At 41.9% G+C, this 25,509-nt stretch overlaps 1 protein-coding gene across 2 annotated transcripts; it reads left to right on the forward strand.

The window, feature by feature from the left end:
- The first annotated feature begins 1,493 nt into the window (after positions 1-1,493).
- On the forward strand, positions 1,494-25,285 carry LOC139571439 (regulator of G-protein signaling 17-like). 2 transcript variants are annotated; one of them, XM_071394314.1, is made up of 6 exons: positions 1,494-1,669; positions 8,650-8,786; positions 12,732-12,862; positions 22,441-22,512; positions 24,504-24,735; positions 25,071-25,285. In XM_071394314.1, exons 2-6 carry the CDS (start codon positions 8,784-8,786, stop codon positions 25,257-25,259), a joined length of 627 nt encoding a protein of 208 aa, XP_071250415.1. In that variant the 5' UTR covers positions 1,494-1,669; positions 8,650-8,783; the 3' UTR covers positions 25,260-25,285. The 2 variants fall into 2 exon arrangements, with proteins under 2 accessions (XP_071250415.1, XP_071250417.1); XM_071394316.1 differs by lacking the exons at positions 1,494-1,669; positions 8,650-8,786 and adding an exon at positions 8,793-8,924.
- Positions 25,286-25,509: the final 224 nt, after the last annotated feature.

The following is a 25,509-nucleotide window of genomic DNA, read 5'->3' on the forward strand; positions in this document are numbered from 1 at the left end:
TTTCAACTTCTGTAGCTTTTTGTAGACTTCCCAGGGTTGGACCGTTGGAGCAGGACATGCTGGTAAAAAGGAGGGCAGCAGTGCTGGGTTGATGGGTGGTAGGGACTGTTTTACTTTTGATAGTGTTTTGTTCATTTAATTTGCTGTACCATGCCTATCGTCTGGTCTAAGACTCTCTGTGGAAGGTTGCCTCAGTTTGGGAGAGGATGGCTAAGTCTTTGATGTTCTTATGCCACTGGGCATAATGAAACAGCATTCACTGTTACTTAACTACTCTATTGTTTAGTCTACATTAGGCTTTATAAATCAATTCTAGAATATAATAATGCTTCTATAATTGCCTCTCTGAGTTGCACAAAATAAATAGGCTGTTCTTTAAGTGAGTCACATTATACAGTAACACCATGCATTTTAGAAGATCATTTCAATTGCCCTCCATTCAACAACAGGCATGATTCACCAGTTGCATTTCCCGGAATGAGAAGGCAACATGGTTTTGATGCCTCCCAGTGGAGGATTAGAGCAAACATTTGTTGCACTTCCCATCTCTCACAAGGTGAAACTGCAATGTCCACTGGCAATGATACCTCATACCCAGATATTAGACTACCAGTAAAGTGTGATGGAGGGGCTTGAAAACACACATGGCTCTTATTTATCTCCAGTGTAGACAAACTCTCATTCCCATTTTATATCCAAATTATTACAAACACCCCCTGCAAATAGAGATAAAATACAAAGCAATTCTGTTAAAGGTGGGAATACTTCATATTTTGTTACAGCTTAACAATTGGCCAACTTGGCTCAGAGAAAGTATTGCATATATCCCATATGCCAACACATGTTTTTGTTTCAGATCCCTGAACTACAACTAGCCAATGCTTAGTGATTTGTAAGATCAGAATGACCTTCTATCTTTCAGGCTACATCAAGGTTTACCAAGGAGAACCCTAAAAAATAGAACAACCAACAAATTACAGAAAATGTGTGAAAGAATTAAAGCCTCTGCAGCTTTAGAAGTAGGCAGCAATAGCCACTCTTCATATTTATTATGGCAATTAAGAATACTTCAATTATGGGATATTTATAATGGAATACTGTATGTTAAATATATTTAAAATGACCTAAAACAACATATTGTGTAAAGGTGCTGAAGGCTGTGCCCAACAGAGTGATAATGATCTTGCATGGCATCAAAACATGTTCCTACATACACACACCAAGCCCACTTTTCCCAGTACTTGATAAAGCATTTAAGTAACCACTTATGTTACAAGAAACATGTGATATGACACATGACGTGTCATTCGTCCTCATTTACAAAGTCGCAATTTTGTAACCGGGGACAGTGGCTATCTATGTGGCAAAGACACTAGGAAACGTACAATAAATGATTCAATATTACTACCTCCATCTTTGAAAAATCAATGTAGCAACTCAGTTTTCCCCACCCTGCAGCCTGGTCAGCGTGAGCTGACAGTGACAGCAGCACGCTTGCGCAGTATGTCCACTGGCTCGGAGTCGGTGCTGAAGTTGGGCGGATGGAAGAAAAACACCGCCGATGGAGATTATAAGGCAGGATGCATCTTTACTGTGCGATTTAACAAGCATCAACATAAAACACGTATAAATGAACCACTACAGAATACTGACAACCAGAATTAAAAGGGTAAGATTATGGATATTCTTCATTCTTCTGTTAAATGTCCCACGAGCTAGCACTAGCCATGCTAGTCTCATAGCTAGCTGCCGCCTCTTCTTCGCAGCACAGAAAATGAGATAACGGTCTAATGTTAGCTAGCTATACAGAAATTGGGGGTTATTCCTATTTTTGTTGATGCGACAATAAGGCACTATCGTAGTATTCTATCAGTTTTGCATTATCATGCGGTGTCTTGCCAAGCAGAATCAGATTGTCTTTGCAGCTAACGTTACATGCAATGTTTTAGCTAGCTAGTTAGTGCAGAATCACAGCTGCAGATGCTTCGAATCACAGAGAACCACGCAAAACACCCCAGAAGCTGCAGGCAAGGACAGCTATGATGCGAATGTTTTAGCAAATTATGGCAAGCATGTTATATGCTTTTAAGTGTATTTAGTTAACTAGCTCTAAAATGTACGATTTTACCACTGCTCACTAGCTAACTATGTCATACATTTCAATTGGCAGCGAGTCAGTTTACTTGGTATTGCTGAACTAGGCTACCGCTCCTGCCTGCCGTTTTCCATATGGAATATAAGGGGAGAATCTCAATTTATCCTCGATTACTCGCGTCCTTTCCACCTTCCTCTCCTCGGCTCATTTTGAAAAAGGTCAAAGGTAATCCAGGAGAGGTTGTGAAGAGAGGGAACTTGGAAACATTAGAACAAGTCATTAGAAATGACTCCTCCACTAGCACATCATCAGGAAAATTACGTTTACAGAGGTGGAATGCCAAAATACAAGTGGTAAAAATAAATGCGGAGGTGTGTTAGACATTTCACAATAACAGCACTTACAGTTGACCGGGGCAACTCTAGCAGGGTAGAAATTTGACTGACTTGTTGCAAAGGTGGCATCCTATGACGGTGCCATGTTGAATTCACTGAGCTTTTCAGTAAGGCCATTCTACTGCCAAAGAGAGGTCCATACAAAAATGGTTTGTTGAGATCATTTTTGGAAAACCATCGAACACATTTGGGATGATATAATATGTGTATCTTACGTTGATTGTGAAGCTGCATCTCAGTGGTAGAGGAGTCACTATAGACACCCTTGTTCGATTCCAGGCTGTATCACAACGGCCGTGATTGCGAGTCCCATAGGGCGGCGCACAATTGGCCCAGCGTCGTCCGGGTTTGTCCGGTGTAGGCCGTCATTGTAAATAGTAATTTGATTTTAACTGACTTGCCTAGTATAATTTAGGTGAACTATCTCTTTAACGAATTGACAATTGAATTAGATAGAGCACTAGCCTAATCTTTGTATCGGTGCCATTATGGCAACTGTGAGCTCATGGGCGGCGACATTGAGGCTACCTCCATTTTTTTAAAGTAGTTTTGTGCGTTTGAAAAAAGCATAAAGCTAATATTGGTGATTTACCTCCACCTGCAGTGCTGGAAACCTGACAAATCTTCTGTATCATTCATTTACTGTGGCCACTAGATGTCGGTAATATAGCTCAAAGCCATTTACTATCTAGGCAAACCAATTTAAAGAAGGCAATGCTATGATCATTGACTGATCAAACCATAAGAATCCCAACACAGTTAACTACTTTAAAATGTCCATGCTAAAATTGATTATATCCATCTAGAGTCCTATATATATCTCAATGGTATTGACACTCCTACAATATAGCGACTCCGTTTCTGCGCCACGGAGGATCGAAGGACGGCGGAGCCAAGGAGAGGACGGACTTATGCACAAATTGAGAAAAGGCCATAGGCTATCACACAAACAGCCATGATGTAAAATTGCCATGCATTCATTCCAGTCTAGCTATTTAATTGACAGGTACTGTAGTGATGATGGACTATACCATGTCAATTTCCTGGGAAAGTCAACCTGATCATGCAAAATAAAAAGTATTTTAAAAACATTCATAATTATCCTTAATGTCTAAATGTTGGAGTACAGACTTTATTTGACCAGTTAAAGTAGAAAAACTGCATGCATTTTGGACATTACGGAGTAGGAGGCCAAGTCTCAAATACGTTTTTTCAGTCAGTCATATTTCATGGCTTGCCTGAAAGGGCTCACAGAGCTTGTTTTTCCACTCCCAGCTATCCACCAGTGTTTGTTATGAAGTTGAGATGTTAATGAAGTAGGGCTGACCCCATCTAGTCGATTGTTTGGTTGATAGGCTGTTGGTCAACAGATTTAAAAAATAAATAAAAAATTGTGTAGACACTTTTTTTTCATGGCACATGAGACCCCAGCCTTACTTGTGCCTGGATGTTACAGTCCATCACTCGAAGACTGGCATCTGCCAAGTAAGACAGTATTTGCCTTGGCACGCAAAGCAATTTGATAAAGTTGATAAAATAAGTGAAATTGCATTTGTTTCAAAATTGGGTTTGTTTTCCATAAATAGCTACTGCTTTGGACATGACACCATTTGTGAGAGTATTCCTTAGGCCTACAGTATGTGTGAAAATAATGTGTCTTTGAAATGTCAGGTCAAGTGGAAGGGGATGCACAAGGTGTGTCTAATGCAATCTCTCCCACCAATTCATGCGCACCAATTCAACTTCATTGTGTGAATTGTATGCTCTTTGATTGTTAGTCTATCAATTCCTCATCACCAGTAGTACATTTACTGTTAATCCCCATCATTTCTAATCTACAATGTGTGTTTGGTTAGTGTCATTTCTGTTAATGCATTCATTATATTATTATACCAGTATTTTGCGGTTGTCATTGTCGGAGTGGACATGTTGTTTGCAGAGCTCACAACCTATGCTACACTTGTGAGGAACAAGTTTTAGTTTATTTCATTCCATTTACTCATTGTCTTTTGTTTGAAGCGCTCCTGTCAGTGTTGAGCAAGGACACGCACCTGATTTATGCATAGAAGTAGGCATAGGCTACCTAGACCGCAAATGTATAAATGTGCCCATTTGGGGATCTACTTTTACATTTAGCAGATGCTCTTATTCAGAGCGGTCCTCTATTGGGAATGAGGAGAGGTCCTGGGGATGTGAGTCCTTTGTTGGGACTGAGGAGAGGTCCTGGGGATGTGAGTCCTTTGTTGGGACTGAGGAGATGTCCTGGGGATGTGAGTCCTCTGTTGGGACTGAGGAGAGTCCTGGGGATGTGAGTCCTCTGTTGGGACTGAGGAGAGTCCTGGGGATGTGCAACAGCATGTTATTGTTAGTGGAACATTTTCTTAGGCTACCGTTTGGGTAGTCCCACTCTTCACATACAGTACCAGTCAAACGTTTGGACACACCTACTCATTCCAGGGTTTTTCTTTATTTTTACTATTTTCTACATTGTAGAATAATAGTGAAGACATTAAAACTATGAAATAACACTTATGGAATCATGTAGTAACCAAAAAAGTGTTAAACAAATTAAAATATATTTTCTATTTGAGATTCTTCAAAGTAGCCACCCTTTGCCTTGATGACAGCTTTGCACACTCTTGGCATTCTCTCAACCAGCTTCATGAGGTAGTCGCCTGGAATGCATTTCAATTAACAGGTGTGCTTTGTGGAATTTCTTTCCTTCTTTATGCGTTTGCGCCAATCAGTTGTGTTGTGACAAGGTAGGGTTGGTATACAGAAGATAGCCCTAGTTGGTAAAAGACCAATTCCATATTATGGCAAGAACAGCTCAAATAAGCAAAGCGAAATGACAGTCCATTGCTTTAAGACATGAAGGTCAGTCAATCCGGAAAATTTCAAGTGCAGTCGCAAAAACCATCAAGCGCTATGATGAAACTGGCTCTCATGAGGACTGCCACAGGAAAGGAAGACCCAGAGTTACCTCTGCTGCAGAGGATAAGTCCATTAGAGTTACCAGCCTCAGAAATTGCAGCCCAAATAAATGCATCACAGAGTTCAATTAACAGACACACCTCAACATCAACTGTTCAGAGGAGACTGCGTGAATCAGGCCTTCATGGTCGAATTGCTGCAAAGAAACCACTACTAAAGGACACCAATAATAAGAAGAGGCTTGCTTGGGCCAAGAAACACGAGCAATGGACATTAGACTGGTGGAAATGTGTCCTTTGATCTGAGTCTAAATTAGAGATTTTTGGTTCCAAACCGATGTGTCTTTGTGAGATGCAGAATAGGTGAACGGATGATCTCCGTATGTGTGGTTCCCACCGTGAAGCATGAAGGAAGAGGTGTGGGGGTGCTTTGCTGGTGACACTGTCTGTGATTTATTTAGAATTCAAGGCACACTTAACCAGCATGGCTACCACAGCATTCTGCAGCGATACACCATCCCATCTGGTTTGCACTTAGTCCCACTAATCATTTGTTTTTCAACTGGACAATGACCCAAAACACACCTCCAGGCTGTGTAAAGGCTGTTTTACCAAGAAGGAGAGTGATGGAGTGCTGCATCAGATGACCTGGCCTCCACAATCACCCGACCTAAACCCAATTGAGATGGTTTTGGATCAGTTGGACCGCAGAGTGAAGGAAAAGCAGCCAACAAATGCTCAGCATATGAGGGAACTCCTTCAAGAATGTTGGAAAAGCATTCCAGGTGACTACCTCATGAAGCTGGTTGAGAGAATGCCAAGAGTATGCCTAGGTGTCAAGGCAAACGATGGCTACTGTGAAGAATCTCAAATATAAAATATACTTCGATTTGTTTAACAATTTTTTGGTAACTGTTATTTAATAGTTTTGATGTCTTCATTATTATTCTACAATGTAGAAAATAGTAAAAAATAAAGAGAACCCTTGAATGAGTAGGTCTGTCCAAACTTTTGACTGGTACTGTATGTCTATTTTTTATTTATTGGATAGGACCTGAAGTATAGAGGAGAGGGTGCTGAAATAGCAGTGGGACAGATTGGAGGAGAGGGTACTGAAATAGCAGTGGGCCAGATTGGAGGAGAGGGTACTGAAATAGCAGTGGGACAGATTGGAGGAGAGGGTGCTGAAATAGCAGTGGGCCAGATTGGAGGAGAGGGTGCTGAAATAGCAGTGGGACAGATTGGAGGAGAGGGTGCTGAAATAGCAGTGGGCCAGATTGGAGGAGATGGTGCTGAATTAGCAGTGGGACAGATTGGAGGAGAGGGTGCTGGAATAGCAGTGGGCCAGATTGGAGGAGATGGTGCTGAATTAGCAGTGGGACAGATTGGAGGAGAGGGTACTGAAATAGCAGTGGGACAGATTGGAGGAGAGGGTGCTGAAATAGCAGTGGGACAGATTGGAGGAGAGGGTGCTGAAATGGCAGTGGGCCAGATTGGAGGAGAGGGTGCTGAAATAGCAGTGGGACAGATTGGAGGAGAGGGTGCTGGAATAGCAGTGGGCCAGATTGGAGGAGAGGGTGCTGAAATAGCAGTGGGCCAGATTGGAGGAGAGGGTGCTGAAATGGCAGTGGGACAGATTGGAGGAGATGGTGCTGAACTAGCAGTGGGACAGATTGGAGGAGATGGTGCTGAATTAGCAGTGGGACAGATTGGAGGAGAGGGTGCTGAATTAGCAGTGGGACAGATTGGAGGAGATGGTGCTGAATTAGCAGTGGGACAGATTGGAGGAGGTGGTGCTGAATTAGCAGTGGTACAGATTGGAGGAGAGGGTGCTGAAATAGCAGTGGGCCAGATTGGAGGAGAGGGTGCTGAAATAGCAGTTAGACAGATTGGAGGAGAGGGTGCTGAAATAGCAGTGAGACAGATTGGAGGAGAGGGTGCTGAAATAGCAGTGAGACAGATTGGAGGAGATGGTGCTGAATTAGCAGTGGGACAGATTGGAGGAGAGGGTGCTGAATTAGCAGTGGGACAGATTGGAGGAGAGGGTGCTGAATTAGCAGTGGGACAGATTGGAGGAGAGGGTGCTGAAATAGCAGTGGGACAGATTGGAGGAGATGGTGCTGAATTAGCAGTGGGACAGATTGGAGGAGATGGTGCTGAATTAGCAGTGGGACAGATTGGAGGAGAGGGTGCTGAAATAGCAGTGGGCCAGATTGGAGGAGAGGGTACTGAAATAGCAGTGGGACAGATTGGAGGAGAGGGTGCTGAAATAGCAGTGGGCCAGATTGAAGGAGATGGTACTGAAATAGCAGTGGGACAGATTGGAGGAGATGGTGCTGAATTAGCAGTGGGACAGATTGGAGGAGATGGTGCTGAATTAGCAGTGGGACAGATTGGAGGAGAGGGTGCTGAAATAGCAGTGGGCCAGATTGGAGGAGAGGGTACTGAAATAGCAGTGGGACAGATTGGAGGAGAGGGTGCTGAAATAGCAGTGGGCCAGATTGAAGGAGATGGTACTGAAATAGCAGTGGGACAGATTGGAGGAGATGGTGCTGAAATAGCAGTGGGACAGATTGGAATTCCTAGGCCAGTAGACACTTTTTCCTGACAGAGTTAACTTTGACTTGTAAGTACATGGAATAAAGTGTTTATTGTGAACCTCCTGATCCTCTGTATAGTACCCTGCCTTGCTGAGGTCTGTCAGTGACTCTCCCCAGGCCATGTTAGGAACCAGATGAGAAAGGATCTCTGTAGTTGTCATGGATATGACCATCTAGACCTCTGCAGTCATGTGTTTGCAGTAGTTCTGCAGTATAGGCCCAGGCTATAGCTAGCCTAAAACTGTGAAACACAACTCACATGTCCATAACAGTCACTTTTGAAAACTGTTAGACTATTGCATCCATTATGCACAGTTTCATTTTTGGAGGTGTCGAATAAGAGACCGACCAGGATTTGTGGTGGAGTTCATCAAGAGTGAAAAGTCCTGGTGGGCCATGTTTCCACTTTTTTATTTAATTTATTTTTGACCAATTAAGACCTAGACTACTAGGTGAAGGGAGTTCTTAACCAATCAATGACCTTAATTAATCAATCACCTGCAGACACATGGTCCTCCAGGAATTGAGTTTGACACTCCTGGCCTAATGGTCAAAGGTTAATATAAACTTACTATCTGTCTGTACAATATTACTATGCACTGTATTTCTCTGTTCTTTTTTTTCAGATGGTATATTTTTGCTCCCCTTGCAACTCAACACTGCAAATGGTCCACCCACTGAGTCCCTGAGCTCTGCTGAGACCCAGGGCGGGGACTGCTGTCCTCCTCATCCCTCCTCACCTCCTGGCCCTCCATCAGTGATGGTGAGAACAACGATACTACTCTGTAGACACACCCTAGTGCTTTACTTCTGAACCCACCCAAGTTCAACCAACCACTTACCTCAGCGCCATGATTCTCCTGCCGTGTCTGTCTGTGGAAACAACTGACTAATTCTCATGGTAGGTTACATAGGGCAGAGTTCCATGACCTTATAGTAGTGAATGTGACTGCTAAGTTTTATCCTACATATATCTGTCCATCATTTAAGGAAATTCAGTATGCTCCTATTTGAATTCTCAAAATTCTATTCAGCTGTATGCATCCGACAGACTCCTATAAATTGCTCTGGATTAGTGTTTGCAGTATGGGTAGAAACTAGAGAGTGGCAGGAGGGCCGGGACCCTTGGTGGCTGCTTTAGATCGGCCCTATTAATTAAGCCTACAGTACTCTACTAACCCTATTAAGCCTACAGTACCCTATTAAGCCTACATTACCCTACTAAGAACAGATTATAATTATAATCATTCTAACAGGTTAATAATTACCATTGTGCATAATCTGGGTGTGGAGCACGAGCCCCACTTATCTAGACTGCTAACTCTGAATATGATTATTGTTACTGTATAGACATGTAGGCTAATTGATTAATCAATCAGTAAATGTAGGCTAATGTCCTACAAAAACTTTGTAGGACTGCATCTCTCCCTCCACTGTGTGCACAAGGGGAGAGGGAGTGAGAGTAGCTCTCTCACACAGCAGCCAACAGCGAAACGGGCACAGGCAGATACTCTCATAGCAGGAATCAACATAATGCATAAATTATTACTTTTGACCAAATAATGTTTTTCGAAAATCTATAAGAATGTTGTGTAGGAAAATCACCCAAAATTTTGCGACGTACGCAAAACGCTTCTGTAAGAGGAAGGCAATGTTAGTCTCGGTAATTTTCAGTTTATCGTCCTATAGCAAGATCAAAGACAGTACATTTCCCAAATGGCTAATGAAATAGAAATTCTCCTCACTGTAGTTCGACAGTAGAAATACGGTAAGAAATTAATCCTGGCCAAAATGTGATGGAGTTGCAGAATGAAAAGGAGGTCCTTTGGCTAAGCCTATATTTGTGTTTCCACATGGAGAGTTCTTTTATTTGCATTTCCTTTCAGTGGCGTGGACGTGTCCCCAGCTAGAACAAAGGTGTTTGTCACTGTATTTTGCATCAATGTGCATGTTTTCCACCGGTGGAAGGTGAATAACCGATGGCTGCTCAAGTGGTCAACTCAGGATTTGCATATTTGGCCTATTGGTCCATGTATCATCATGGATGTTAAAGTTTAGGCTACTCAGAGAGACCGGAAACCTCCTCACTGATCATTGATAGTGTCCGTAAATACGGAGCAAAAGTTGAATGATGACTTTGCAGGTAAGATAATCCTTTATTTAATATTTTTTGGATTCAAAAGAAAAGTTTAAAAGTAGTGAAGTAGAATCACAGGAGAGATTAAATGAGGGCAGAGAGGAAATTTATTTTAAGGTTAGCCTAAATATATAATCTACATTACTACTTGGGGCTCATGCTCCACACCCAGATTATGCACAATGGTAATTATTAACCTGTTATTATAATTATAATCTGTTCTTTGAGATTGATTTGAAACAAGCACTATCGTACCATTCAGCACCAGGATGTTAATATTGTGGTGATTGTACCAGAATGTTTCCATTGTTGGCTCACATCTTTTTACGTTTGCTCGTCTTGTTTACTAGGTCTGTTCCCAATAGGCTCCTCATTTTATTGGTTGATTGACCCGAATGTGTTTGATAGGAAGTAAAACATTTGACTTTGTATCCTACTTTTGTTGGCTCTCACAATGGAGATATTCAAATCAAATTGTATTTGTCACATGCGCCGAATACAACAGGTACCTTCCCGTGAAATGCTTACTTAAAAGCCCTTAACCAACAATGCAGTTCAAGAAATATAGTATACAAAAATATTTACTAAATAAACTAATGTAAAGAAATTAATAATTGAATCAATCAAAAAGTAACACAATAAATGTACATAACAATAACAAGGCTATATACAGGGGGTACCGGTACCGAGTCAATGTGCGGGGGTACAGGTTAGTGGAGGTAATTTGTAAAGTGACTATGCATAGATGATAAACAGCGAGTCGCAGCAATGTAAAAACAAATGGGGGGGTGTCAATGTAAATAGTCTGGGTGGATTAATTTTTCAGCAGTCTTATGGCTTGGTGGTAGAAGCTGTTATTAAGAAGCCTTTTGGTTCTAGACTTGGCGCTCCGGTACCACTTGCCATGAGGTAGCAGAGAGAACAGTCTATGACTTTGGGGACTGGAGTCGTTAACTTTTTGGGCTTCCTTTGACACCGCCTAGTATATATGTCCTGGATGTCAGGAAGCTTGCCCCCAGTGATGTACAGGGCCATACGCACTACCCTCTGTAGTGCCTTACGGTCAGATGCCGAGCAGTTGCAATACCAGGCGGTGATGCAACCGGTCAGGATGCTCTCGATGGTGCAGCTGTAGAACTTTTTGAGGATATGGGGACTCATGCCAAATCTTGTCAGTATCCTGAGGGGGAAAAGGTGTGCCCTCTTCACAGCTGTCTTGGTTTGTTTGGACCAACTTTGTTTGTTGGTGATGAGGACACCAAGGAACCTGAAACTCTTGACCTGCTCCACTACAGCCCCGTCGATGTTAATGGGGGCCTGTTCGGCCCTCCTTTTCCTGTAGTCCACGATCAGCTCCTTTTTCTTGCTCACATTGAGAGCGAGGTTGTTGTCCTGGCACCACACTGCCAGGTCTCATCGTTGTTGGTGATCAGGCCTACCACTGTTGTGTCGTCAGCAAATTGAATGATGGTGTTGGAGTTGTGCTTGGCCATGCAGTCGTGGGTGAACAGGGAGTACAGGAGGGGACTAAGCCCAAGTGTTAAGGACCAGCGTGGCAGATGTGTTGTTGCCTACCCTTACCACCTGGGGGGCGGCCCATCAGGAAGTCCAGGATCAAGTTGCAGAGGGAGGTGTTTAGTCCCAGGGTCCTTAGCTTAGTGATGCGCTTTGTGGGCACTATGGTGTTGAACGCTGAGCTGTAGTCAATTGCACACAGCTATTGCGCTGCAACCTTTTAGGCTAGCTTGTTTTCTTCCTCATTACTCACATATAGGCCTAGTAGGCTATAGACCTTCTAGTCACATACAGGCCTAGTAGGCTATATACCCTTTACTCACATATAGGCCTAGTAGGCTATATAACCTTTACTCACATATAGGCCTAGCAGGCTATATAACCTTTACTCACATATAGGCCTAGCAGGCTATATAACCTTTACTCACATATAGGCCTAGCAGGCTATACACCCTTTACTCACATATAGGCCTAGCAGGCTATATAACCTTTACTCACATATAGGCCTAGCAGGCTATATAACCTTTACTCACATATAGGCCTAGCAGGCTATACACCCTTTACTCACATAGGCTTAGTAAACTGTAGACAGTACCTCCTTGTCATTGTGGAAGTACAGAACATTATTCTTTGCTCATGGTCATGTCTTTGCATGTGAAGGTAGTGACAATGATATACTTACATTCTTATACTTACTTGCCTAGTAATTTAGGTGAACAGCCTGGAAAGCCTGGATTCGAACCAGGGACTGTAGTGACGCCTCTTGCACTGAGATGCAGTGCCTTAGACCATTACGTCCGTGTGTGTGTGTGTGTGTGTGTGTGTGTGTGTGTGTGTATCTATTTAACTGTACTGGAATTCTTAAAAGGCCGCAAAAATTTTCAATATCGGTTCTCGGTATAGTTTTTTTTTTTTGGCAAGGAAAATATCGGATATCGGTATGGGCCAAAAATGTGATATCAGTGCATCACTATCCCTAACCAATGTTGTGATATTCATCCATCTATGAGGAAGATAGGATTGTCCCTAACCAACGTGTTTGGGTGTCCTCCACAGCCCCGAAGTTTAAGCGGAGTTGACATGAGAAAACGGCAGCAGCCACACATTGAAGGACCTCCCCAGGCGCCTGGCCACCCACGACCCAACAACTGCTGCATGTGCTGGTGTGGTTGTTGTAAATGCCTCTGGTACGTCAAACCTCCCTTTCTGGTTTCTGTCCCCATGTCTCCTCCATTTTCAATAGGCCATGGTTCTACAAATAACCTGAAGTCCTTGCTATAGACTGAATAAGAAACATTACTTTCATGACCACATTCCTTTCAACCTCACTCTAAAAATGTTTTGATATAAGTGGGGGAAGAGTAGTGTAAACTAGAGGGAATTGTCCCCCCTTTAAGTCAAAATGACCAATATTCATACATTATTGCCTTTATCCACCCAGTATTTAGGCCAATCACATTTTGTATAGATCAAGGTAATGAATGCTGAAATACTGTAGACTTTTTCCCCTCAGTGTTTTCAGTACTATGGGTGCATAGACAATGTTTATCAGACCAATTATCTGCTGCATGGGGAAAGAGTTCAAGAAAAGACACTCCCATATACTACTGTTTGCTTACCAGGGCCAGGAATTGCCAGGGCCCTCACGATACGATATTATCGCTCTACTTAGGTGCTGATACGATACTGTATTTATTGCGACTTTTACGGTACTGTATCTATTGTTATTCTTACGATTATATATGTGTTGTGATTCTTACGATTCTATATGTTGCGACTCTTACGATTCTATATACAGTACCAGTCAAAAGTTTGGACACACCTACTCATTCAAGGGTTTTTCTTTATTTTTACTATTTTCTATATTGTACAATAATAGTGAAGTGTATGAAATAACACATATGGAATCATATAGTAACCAAAAAAGTGTTAAATAAATCAAAACATATATTTTAGGTTCTTCGAAGTGCCACCCTTTGCCTTGATGACAGCTTTGCACACTTTTGGCATTCTCTCAACCAGCTTCACCTGGAATGCTTTTCCAACCACCTTGAAGGAGTTCCCACATATGCTGAGCACTTGTTGGCTGCTTTTCCTTCATTCTGCGGTCCAACTCATCCCAAACCATCTTAATTGGGTTCAGGTCAGTTGATTGTGGAGGCCAGGTCATCTGATGCAGCACTCCATCACTCTCCTTCTTGGTCAAAAAGCCCTTACACAGCCTGGAGGTGTGTTGGGTCATTGTCCTGTTGAAAAACAAATTATAGTTCCACTAAGCGCAAACCAGATGGAATGGTGTATCGCTGCAGAATACTGTGGTAGTCATGCTGGTTAAGTGTGCCTTGATTTCTAAATAAATCCCAGTCAGTGTCACCAGCAAAGCACCATCACACCACCTACTCCATATTTCACAGTGGGAATCACAGATGCGAAGAACATCCGTTCAGCTACTCTGCGTATCACAAAAACACGGTGATTGGAACCAAACATCTCACATTTGGACTCATCAGACCAAAGGACAGATTTCCATCGGTCTAATGTCCATTGCTCATGTTTCTTGGCCCAAGCAAGCCTCTTCTTCTTATTGGTGTCCTTTAGTAGTGGTTTCTTTGCAGCAATTCGACCATGAAGGCCTGATTCACACAGTCTCCTCTGAACAGTTGATGTCTGTTACTTGAACTCTGTGAAGCATTTATTTGGGCTGCAATTTCTGGTAACTCTAATGAACTTATCCTCTGCAGCAGAGGTAACTCTGGGTCTTCCTTTCCTGTGGTGGTCCTCGTGAGAGCCAGTTTCATCATAGCGCTTGATGGTTTTTGCGACTGCGCTTGAAGAAACTTTCAAAGTTCTGGAAATGTTCCAGATTGACTGACCTTCATGTCTTAAAGTAATGATGGACTGTCATTTTTCTTTGCTTATTTGAGCTGTTCTTGTCATATTATGGACTTGGTCTTTTACCAAATAGGGCTATCTTCTGTATACCAACCCTACCTTATCACAACACAACTGATTGGCTGAAACGCGTAAAGAAGGGAAAGAAATTCCACAAATTAAATTTTAACAAGGCACACCTGTTAATTGAAATGCATTCCAGGTGACTACCTCATGAAGCTGGTTGAGAGAATGCCAAGAGTGTGCAAAGCTGTCATTAAGGCAAGGGTGGCTACTTTGAATATTCTCAAATATATATTTTGATTTGTTTAACACATGTTCCGTTATGTGTTATTTCATAGTTTTCATGGCGTCACTATTATTCTACAATATAGTAAAAAATAAAGAAACTGTAGGCAACTGGTGTTTGGAACACAACTTCTGAGAGTTCTGCCAGTCAGTTGCATTGCACATTGTCCCTAGTGTGCATTACTGACCTGAGAAAGGCAAAGGCAGAACAACTTGAGAAACACAATCTTTTTGAAACTGTCATTCTACACATCAGGACAAGTCCCTCCTGTCCATATAATTATGATCCAAAAGGATCCTAGGTTTGAACACCTACTCTGAGACGCTTCAATAGGAGCGGTGCTCAATAAAAACTCAATGTGGAGATAGGCTACTATAAGGATGTGTTATCCTGTAAATACAGTACTTCTATTGGGTAATAATGTTATATTCTATAACTACATGGTATCTGTCTCTCAAACTACCATGATGTAAGTAAATTATTTTAGCACCACGTAATATGATGTAGGGCTGGGCGGTATACCGTATTTTACGATATACCAGTATTGATGCATGGACCAGTTTGGGTTTTTACTTTACCTTCTACAGAGGTATTTGAATGTTTGGTTTGTTAAATGTGATACGCTGTGTGTAACGTCCATTTTTATAGTTCTCTACTTGAGTCATCTCTCTCTGTCTCCATGATGCTTTACACACAGACCTAGCCCTGCCCCCTGTCACTCAAGGAGTGCATTTGTTGTTCCTCGAGACACTTGCATTCAGTCTGCAGCACATGCAATAATGTTGATGACAACGATGCTGTTTTCACTTCGCTTCTTAATTAATTAATTACACTATTAGTCTGTGTTTCTTACATCTGCAAACAGCTAGTTTGTCTTTTCTTAGCAAGTTGGGCCTAAATTGTGTTAGCCACTAATGGTAGCTAATGTACTGAGTCAGAGCAAACGTAATTAGCTAAACAGCCTGATAATACCAGTGATGGTATAGACCTAAATCAGCATTTCTGTGCAACAGTATCTTCTAAATCAAAGAGGAATACAAAAAGCATGAATATGTTAATTACATGAAGTAACATGAGAAAACATTACATTTAGCCAAAGATTATAGGGTCACCAAGGAAACACTTATGAACACTTTGGTTCCTACCATGTCACAGTAACTCCTCCCTGGCATTTTCATTCGTTGTCATGTCAAACAACACTATTCAAAGTGCCCACTATTATATTCTAACTATAGAATTATTCCAACAGTTCACCCAAGTATTTTGATCTAAATCGCAAGTGTTAAAAATAAGGCCTAGATTGTTTGCCCATATCGTGCCACCTCAAGATTATCTGAAATTAGTGCAGGAAATAAAGAAATGTATGAAAATGCTGATTTTTTTTGGGGGGGGTTGAATTGAACAGTATAAAACAATCAGAATTTAGAAAGACTCATGGAAATCACTTAGAATGTGTTGCCACTCTAGGATCACTCACTACTCATAAAGCAAATTTACAACTTGTAATATTCAAAAACATAAAATACCATCATGCCGTCCAATTTTCTTCGTAATACCTTGATAGGATATTTTGGCCATATCGCCCAGCCCTAATATGAAGTGGGCCCAACTTATGAAGTAAACTTGTAGTGACTAGTTTGAATCTTTTGAACCTACTGTAAGCGGAAGACGGAGGCTGAACAAAGCAAGCTTGAGGACTCCACCGCAGCCAAGTCAGTCTTAGACCGTGAACCCACAATATAGGTCTACAGAACTATGACTTAAAATAATGAAAACATTGAAGAAAGCAGGATTGTAAGCCCTGTTTCTAACATGCAGCCCCCACAAATCTCCCCAATAATATGAAGGCCTCATCTAGTCTAGGAACAGCCAGCCTATTCCTATCTTCACATCACATGCAAAACAGCTGTGAAGAACATGTATATTTAGAGTCAGCTCAGCATGTGTAGAGCCTTTGGCTGGTGAGCTCAATTATATCAGCACAAAGGATACTTTGATAAAGATGCTAATATTGACCACTGTGCGACTTGCAGTTAAATGGGAGATAACAAATGTAGGAAGAGACAAGCCATATATGGGTACAGATGAAGATTAGGAGGGGTTTTCTGAATGCTTAGTGCTCAACCTGGAAACTAGCTGCACGAAGGGCTCAATTCAATTGATTGGTGGGGGGGTTCCTGTGGTAATTTCCTGTCACCGGTAGATGCTTTCAGAATAACAAACACTACCGTTCAAAAGTTTGGGGTCACTTATAAATGTCATTGGCAGCTTCATTAAATAGTTACCCGTAAAACGCCAGTCTCAACGTCAACAGTGAAGAGGCGACTCCGGGATGCTATGTTCTTTTGCCCATCTTAATCTTTTCTTTTTTGGGGGCGATCTGTGATATGGGCAATCTGTGATATGGGCTTTGGTCCAAACTCTTGAGACACCCTATCCCCTCAGCCCTCAAATGAAGTGGACACTTCTGATGATGTATCATGACGTCTGAGGAGTATACACTTGCAGGGCAAGGGGCGAGGGAGGAAGGAATGATTCCCCCCCCCTGTTTTTACTTACACTTGTAGGTTGACTTCTACATTGATGTTGTTTATGTTTTCGTGGACTTTTCTTAGCGGATGTACATTCTTCGCGAATTGAATTATGGGGAGTTTCAGGTCCCGGCGTGAACATAATTGTACACTCGCAAGCCGACTAAAAACGAGTGCTGAGGGGCTTACGTTGCAAACGTCCCTTGTTTGGCTAATCATTTGGACCACCCTCCAAGATGGCGATGGGGATTCCCCCAAGGGCATAAGGCGAGGGTAAGTGGACGAGGGTGTGTCTTTTTAAGTGTTTGGACCGCAGCCATAGCTTTTTCTTTGCAACTCTGCCTAGAAGGCCAGCATCCCGGAGTCGCCTCTTCACCTTTGACGTTGAGACTGGTGTTTTGCGGGTACTATTTAATGAAGCTGCCAGTTGAGGACTTGTGAGGTGTCTGTTTCTCAAACTACACACGCTAATGTACTTCTCTATTATATTCTGGTTAGAGACAGTTTGCGCTGTTCTGTGAAGGGAGTCGTACACAGCGTTGTACGAGATCTTCAGTTTCTTGGCAATGTCTCGCATGGAATAGCCTTCATTTCTCAGAATAAGAATAGATTGACGAGTTTCAGAAGAAAGTTATTGGTTTCTGGCCATTTTAAGCCTGTAATGGAACCCACAAATGCTGATGCTCCAGATACTCAACTAGTCTAAAGAAGGTCAGTTTTATTGCTTCATAAAACAGGACAACAGTTTTCAGCTGTGCTAACATAATTGCAAAAGGGTTTTCTAATGATCAATTAGCCTTTTTTAATGATAAACTTGGATTAGCTAACACAATGTGCCATTGGAACACAGGAGCGATGGTTGCTGATAATGGGCCTCTGTACGCCTATGTAGGTATTCCATTAAAAATCAGCTGTTTCCAGCTACAATAGTCATTTACAACATTAACCATGTCTACACTGTATTTCTGATAAATTTGATGTTATTTGAATGGACCAAAAATGTGCTTTTCTTTCAAAAACAAGGACATTTCTAATTGACCACAAACTTTTGAACGGTAGTGTAGGTCCACAAAGTGCACGGGCTGTAGTTTGTAAACAAATATTATATAGTCTAGGTTTATTAGGTTTGAGTGGACCATGGCTTGTTTATTTTATAATAATTTTGAGATAAAGAAGAGGAACTAATCATCTCTTTAGAGGAAAGCTGCTGTTACAAGAGGCTGTCCCTGAGGCAGGAGCACAAGAAGAGGAACTAATCATCTCTTTAGAGGAAAGCTGCTGTTACAAGAGGCTGTCCCTGAGGCGGAAGCACAAGAAGAAGAACTCGTCATCTCTTTAGAGGAAAGCTGCTGTTACAAGAGGCTGTCCCTGAGGCGGAAGCACAAGAAGAAGAACTCGTCATCTGAAGCTCTTGGAGAGACGCTGCTGTGTCAAGAGGCTATGCCTGAAGCGGAAGCACATGAGGATTATAGGAGCAGTTAGCAGCATGGCACTAGGAATCTGCTGTTAGAGATGGAGAAGTCAATCCAATCTGACTATGGCTGTGTCTGTGTCAACCGCTGTACTTCCCTGCTGCTATGCGATTTGGCACCTCCCTTAAGCCAGTGTCTGTTGGAATTCCCATATATTAGATGGGGATCCAAGATTGTATTCTGCAGGCCCAGCTTCCTGTGATTGGAAGAGCCAGGCTAATAAGAGGAGCCATTTTTTTATTGGTTTAGGCCGTGGCCTCCCCAGCAAGTCAGTCAGTCCATTTGATGACATCATTTCCCCCCATTTGAAATAAAGATACAGTACAGCTTTGTTTGGGGATGAGAGCTGAACGCTCAGTTGGTATGAAACATGTATTGATCCACGCACCGGTGTGGATTTTTACTGTAGCTTCTCTAAGGGTATTTTAATGTTTGATTTGTTACATTAAATAATTCAGTTATGGCAGTCATCCGTTGTTATTGCCAGTAAGAAACTGCTAACAGCTGAGAACTGCTAGCTAACTTTAACACAACAAGACAATAACTTCTGGAAAGCAAGCTTTCCAAATGGAGACCCTTGGAAATCGCTGGAAAAAATACTGATTAGGCATGTGCACAAGTATTCATTTTTGCATGCAAAAAACAAATAATATAGGCCTATTTTAACACTGAAAAGCTTTTTCTAAATGAAAAAAAAAAATCCTTGTGAAATTGTTACATACAGTGCATTCGGAAAGTATTCAGGCTTCTTGACTTTTTCCACATTTTGTTACATTACAGCCTTGTTCTAAAATTGATTAAATAAATGTTTTTCCTCACCAATCTACACACCCATCATGACGAAGTGAAAACAGGTTTTTAGACATTTGAAAATGTATAAAAAAAATAAAACTGAAATATCATATTTACATATGTATTCAGACGCTTTGCTATGAGACTCAAAATAGAGCTCAGGTGCATCCTGTTTCCATTGATCATCCTTGAGATGTTTATACAACTTGATTGGAGTCCACCTGTGGTAAATTCAATTGATTGGACATGATTTGGAAAGGTGAACACACCTGTCTATATAAGGTCCCACAATTGACAGTGCATGTCAGAGCAAAAACCAAGCCATGAGGTCGAAGGAATTATCCGTAGAGCTCAGAGACAGGATTGTGTCGAGGCACAGATCTAGGGAAGGGTACCAAAACATTTCTGCAGTAATGAAGGGCCCCAAGAATACAGTAGCCTCCATCATTCTTAAATGGAAGAAGTTTGGAACCACCAAGACTCTTCCTAGAGCTGGCTGCCTGGCCAAACTGAGCAATTGGGGGAGAAGGGCCTTGCCCAGGAACCTGATGGTCACTCTGATATGGTTCCGGAGTTCCTCTGTGGAGTTGGGAGAATCTTCCAGAAGGACAACCATCTCTGCAGCACTCCACCAATCAGGCCTTTATGGTAGAGTGGCCTGACGGAAGCCACTCCTCAGTAAAAGGCACATGACAGCCCGCTTGGAGTTTGCCAAAAGGCACTTAAAGACTCTCAGACCGAGCAAAGTACAGAGGTCCTTGATGAAAACCTGCTTCAGAGCGCTCAGGACCTCAGGCTGGGGCAAAGGTTCACCTTCCAACAGGACAACAACCCTAAGCACACAGCCAAGACAACGCAGGAGTGGCTTCAGGACAAGTCTTTGAGTGGCCCAGCCAGAGCCCGGACTTGAACCCGATCGAACATCTCTGGAGAGACTTGAAAATAGCTGTGCAGCAACACTCCCCATCCATCCTGACAGGGCTTGAGAGGATCTGCAGAGAAGAAATGGGAGAAACTCTCCAAATACAGGTTTGCCAAGCTTGTAGTGTCATACCCGAGAAGACTTGAGGCTGTAATTGCTGCCAAAGGTGCTTCAACAAAGTACTATGTAAAGGGTCTGAATACTTATGTAAATGTGATGAGTTTTGTATATATTTTTTATAAATTTGCTCAAATTTCTAAAAACCTGTTTTTGCGTTGTCATTAATTAAGAGGTATTGTGTGTAGATTGAGGGGGGGGGGGAACGATTTACTCCATTTTAGAATAAGGCTGTAATGTAACAAAATGTGGTAAAAGTCAAGGGGTCTGAATGCTTTCTGAATGCACTGTACAAGGATATACCATGCCATTTTAGATTATTTTATTTAATAAAACAACAAACCTTTCAATGTAGTTTTTATGACGTGCACTGTATGCCCCATTAAAAAGACCGGTAACCTTCGTGTGTAGCTTGTTGTTTATGTTAGCCAATCAAAGCGACAAATATGCTCTATGTGTAGCAAGTGGAGTGAGAGTTCACTAATGCAATGCAAGATGGAATGAAATTAGGGAATTAAAAGTTAGCGAAATGAGAGCGTAGGCTACAACGAGCAACCAACTGGTAGGCAGTTGTTTTCTTGGAATGGGGTTGGGGAGAAAAGCGCAGCATGTGGCCTCAATTAGCCTAGATAGCTATAGCTTCTCCAGTCAAGACAAGCACTGTTATTTGGGATGATAAATAACATTGTAGCTGCTACAAGTTAGCTAGTCTTGGCTGTAGCCAAGTTGCCTTGGCATCTCTCCCTCTGCCTGTTTGCTCCCATCTCATCCCCTCCACAGTGGCAGCATTAGAGCGCCAGACTCCCTTGTGCAGCAGTGTTCAGGTTTAAAGTAAAAAAAATAACATAGCCAACAAAAATTCATGATACTATTCGAATAGTGATTTTTATTTTTTACATCCCTAACGTTGATATATTTTCGCCTTATCGCCCAGATCTCAATACTGTGAAGGCTAAATAAGGCTAAACACTGGGAAATGTGTAGAATTTTAGGCTACACATCCCATTTGGGTTTCACTTCTTTACTTGTTATTAATTTGTTAAATACTTGTAGTTAAATTAACTTGGGATACTGAAGGTATTTTTTGGGGGGGAAATGGATGTCTGTCTATTCGCTATTTGTGTATCACATATTTGGCGTGTTTAGTGTTAAAGTAATGATCGTATGACACATGCTGAAGCAATAGGCCTATACTAGGCTACATCCAAGCTCAAGTCAGTCAAATCTGCATAGCCGTATTTACACAGTGGCATATAAACAAGCTGTTTCTCCAATACATCCCTACCTGAAATTTGCTATGCGTACATTCCGTTTGCATGTCATGTGAAATGACTTGATTACCTCTTTCCAATACATTTGTAATGTATTTAGGAACAAAACAATGCACCTCCATACTAGCTTTTCAGGTTTTTGTGAAAGGAAAGCATTGTTAATTGCATTGTTAATGTGTTGCAATTCAATTTGTGTTACAATAGTTTGTTATTGTGTATCCAACACGTGTTTAACATGTACATTTCCTGTATAGGGATTTTGTAAAGGTTTTGTGAACTGTAAATAGCAGGGAGCCTCACTCCCCACACAGGTTGTTTTTATGTCAAGCTTTCACTGGTTTTTAGAAGAATTACATACCTGTTCTCAGGCAGTAGTTTCAACAAAGATACAACATTTAGACTGCCATATGAATAAGTATGTTTGAATATGGAAAATGTTTGAAAGCAATAGTAATCTATTTCTGCTTCTCCTGTTCCAGGAATGAGGACCGCATGGAGGGTTCCGAACGGACATGCACTAAAATGGATAGTATTGAAGCCACGGAAGAGCAGTACGTTGCCAGCTATGCCTTTTTCCTTAGGATGTCTCTGAGAAAATACCAAATTGTTTTGATATCGTTTCACATTTTTGGTCATTTAGCAGACACTCTTATCCAGAGCAATTTAGTCATTCAACTGAAGGTAGCTGGGTGAGACAACCATGCGACAGTCAAAACAGTCAGGAAAATACAAGTTAGTGTTAGTGCCAGACAGGGAAGGAAAACAGTTTTAGAGTTTTCGTGTTGTCACATAAGCTAATGGCCATTGGTCACGTCCGTTCTTGCAGGCATTGTACATAGAAATTATACGTTAGGACAGGTTACCTCAAGAAAGGATGCCAGAAAATTTGCCAGAATCCATGCCAGTAATGTTGTAGTCTAATTATTTTGTCTAATTTACTGCTTTGGCCCATTTAATTTTCTCTCCTTACATTACTGCTGTGTCAATATCTATTCCTGTGTGTTGCTCACTCGTTTGCTGTATTAGCCAATTAGAGCATGAGTTTTAGTTTCTCTTCACCTCTCCCACGATTTCAGTTATTTGACTGAAACAGCTGTTAACTGAGGACACATGAGGGCATAATTTCCATCCACCCCAAAGGAGCAGGTCCGTTATATAGAGTATAGGATTCAGCTCTGCAGTGTTTTGTGTGCCTATTATTTGTGTGATATGTATTATTGTTGGATTTCAGCATTCAACCGGATTTACACGATGTAGCCTGTCAGACAACTGTGAGCCAAATACTGTTCTCACACGGCTGTGGCCATGGCACGGGATTCAACCTTAGGCTCTACCTTGGAACACTCATTCCTCATGTTGTTCTTCTAGCTAGATGGATTTCTGGTCCGATCACCTGGTCCTACTGTAATAATAGAAATAATGTTTTGTTGATTAAGACATGAAAATAACAGAAAGACCTGCACATAATTACCAACCTTTAATGACAACATTTCAATGGGTCCCTGTAGCCATGACTCTCAGGTCAAACAAGTCCTGACAAAGATGCTCCCGTTCAAACTGGTAATTAGTAGGGCTAGGAACTGCCAGGGACCTCACCATATGAAATGATCACCATACTCAGGTGCCGATACGATATGTATTGCAATTCAATACTGTGAGTTTTGACCAGTCAGGGAAATAAAAGTGCTGAAAACTTGTTGGCTCACTATTTCAAATGAAGATGGAGAACAAGCTATAGGATAAAAATACATATGGATACTTGGAGTCAAATATCGTCCAAAAATAATATTGCGAGATGTAACTATCAAATAAATGTTTTACCCCATCACTAGTAATTAGGAGCATACTAAGGTGTTCTGTTAGTACATGGACAAGTCAGCCAAATGGAATGGTTAGTTGGTTGGTTGCAGTGGCTAACCAAAGTATGTATTGCAGTCTCTTCATGTCTGCTTAGACCGATCTATATTTGCCAAGTGCTATCCGTTTAAAAATGTTCATGCTATAACAATGAATTTCTCCAAATCACTCCACCTGGCTATCAATCTTCAGGTGGAGACTACTTGCAGACGTGTCATCTTACAGTACAATATGTAACCCTGGAGTATAAACTGTCATGGTCAACTTATTGATGCAATGGTAGCTAAGCTGGGGAGAGGACTGTCCATAATAAAGCGCTGCTCTGCTTTCTTGATATTGCTATCAATAAAACAAGTTCTGTCACACATGGACTACTGCCCAGTTGTAAAATGAAGTGCCCCATTGAGGGACATACAATTGGCCCAGAAGAGGGCAGCACGGCTGGTCCTTAAATGTACACAGAGAGACAACATCAATGACATGCATGTCAATCTCTCCTGGCTCAAAGTGGAGGAGAGATTGACATGTTGAATTCATTGTAATTGGGAAGAAGTTAGGTAATAAAAGAAGTATGGGGAATAACAGTTCTGACATTGTTGCTGACAAGCACACTAATCTGTTTGTTTTGCTGTGTATCGTGAGAGTCCAGACTGCTGACACTGGGTTCCTGGTATCGTGTGTTTAGGCAACCCACTCTAGACGAGGTGGTGGCCTGGGCCCGTAGCTTCGAGCTGGTGATGCGCTCTTCAGAAGGCAGGGAGATTTTCCGAGAATTTCTGCGCTCTGAGTACAGCGAAGAGAACCTGTTGTTCTGGCTGGCCTGTGAGGAGCTGAAGAAGGAGACGGACCCGACAGCAATCGATGAGAAAGCCAGGATCATCTATGAGGACTACGTCTCCATTCTATCACCAAAAGAGGTAGGAGGCATCAGGTTGGAAGCAGGAGTTTGACTGGTACCTAGTATTACTCAGTATCACATTGTTGCTTGATTTAGCTTTAGGGTTACTTAAGAGTTGCACTTTCGGGACTTCCATTGGTTCCGTTGTGGAAAATGAAAGCAAGTACACCCAAATATTTTGACTATATTTGACATGCATGTATTTGACCCAGGTCTGATTCCAAGACATATTGAAACCCCCATCTCAAAGTGGGTGAGGAGGAGGTGGGAGGTGAGCTTATCTCCATTGATAACATGACCGTGTAGCTCTTTGAGTGATTGCATTGTCATTGTTCTCTCCCCCTCTGCCCCTAGGTGAGCCTAGATTCACGGGTGAGGGAAGGCATCAACCTGAGCCTGGCAGAGCCTAACAACGTGATGTACGAGGAAGCCCAGCTGCAGATCTACACCCTGATGCACAGAGACTCCTACCCCCGTTTCCTCAACTCCTCTGTTTACAGAGACCTTCTGGACAGCAAGAGAAGCTCCTGCCTAGACACCTAAAGTAACCCACCCACCAACAAACAAAACAGAAAGACAATCAGGTGCCAGAACTGGGTTAGATATTTTCCTTTTTTGAAAAACAGAAAATAATGAATAGTTTAAGCAATTTCAATTGTCTGCTCGCAGGCGGCCCTGAGGGTTAGTTCCTGGTTTAACTGCAGATAAGAGCTCCTCAGGCTACTGTTACAAAGACAAACAAAAGAAAGGGTAGACCCATTGTTCCGGTACTGTACTTTTGAGAGTTCTCCTT

The sequence above is a fragment of the Salvelinus alpinus genome, chromosome 3 (genome assembly GCF_045679555.1).
Source record: "Salvelinus alpinus chromosome 3, SLU_Salpinus.1, whole genome shotgun sequence".
Taxonomy (NCBI): domain Eukaryota; kingdom Metazoa; phylum Chordata; class Actinopteri; order Salmoniformes; family Salmonidae; genus Salvelinus; species Salvelinus alpinus.

Bases quoted from the DNA above. Each gene is read 5' to 3' on its own strand.
- LOC139571439 (XM_071394314.1), top strand. The intron at 12,863-22,440 runs GTACGTCAAACC...CTCCTGTTCCAG, and splicing joins GGTTGTTGTAAATGCCTCTG to GAATGAGGACCGCATGGAGG. The intron at 22,513-24,503 runs GTACGTTGCCAG...TCGTGTGTTTAG, and splicing joins ATTGAAGCCACGGAAGAGCA to GCAACCCACTCTAGACGAGG.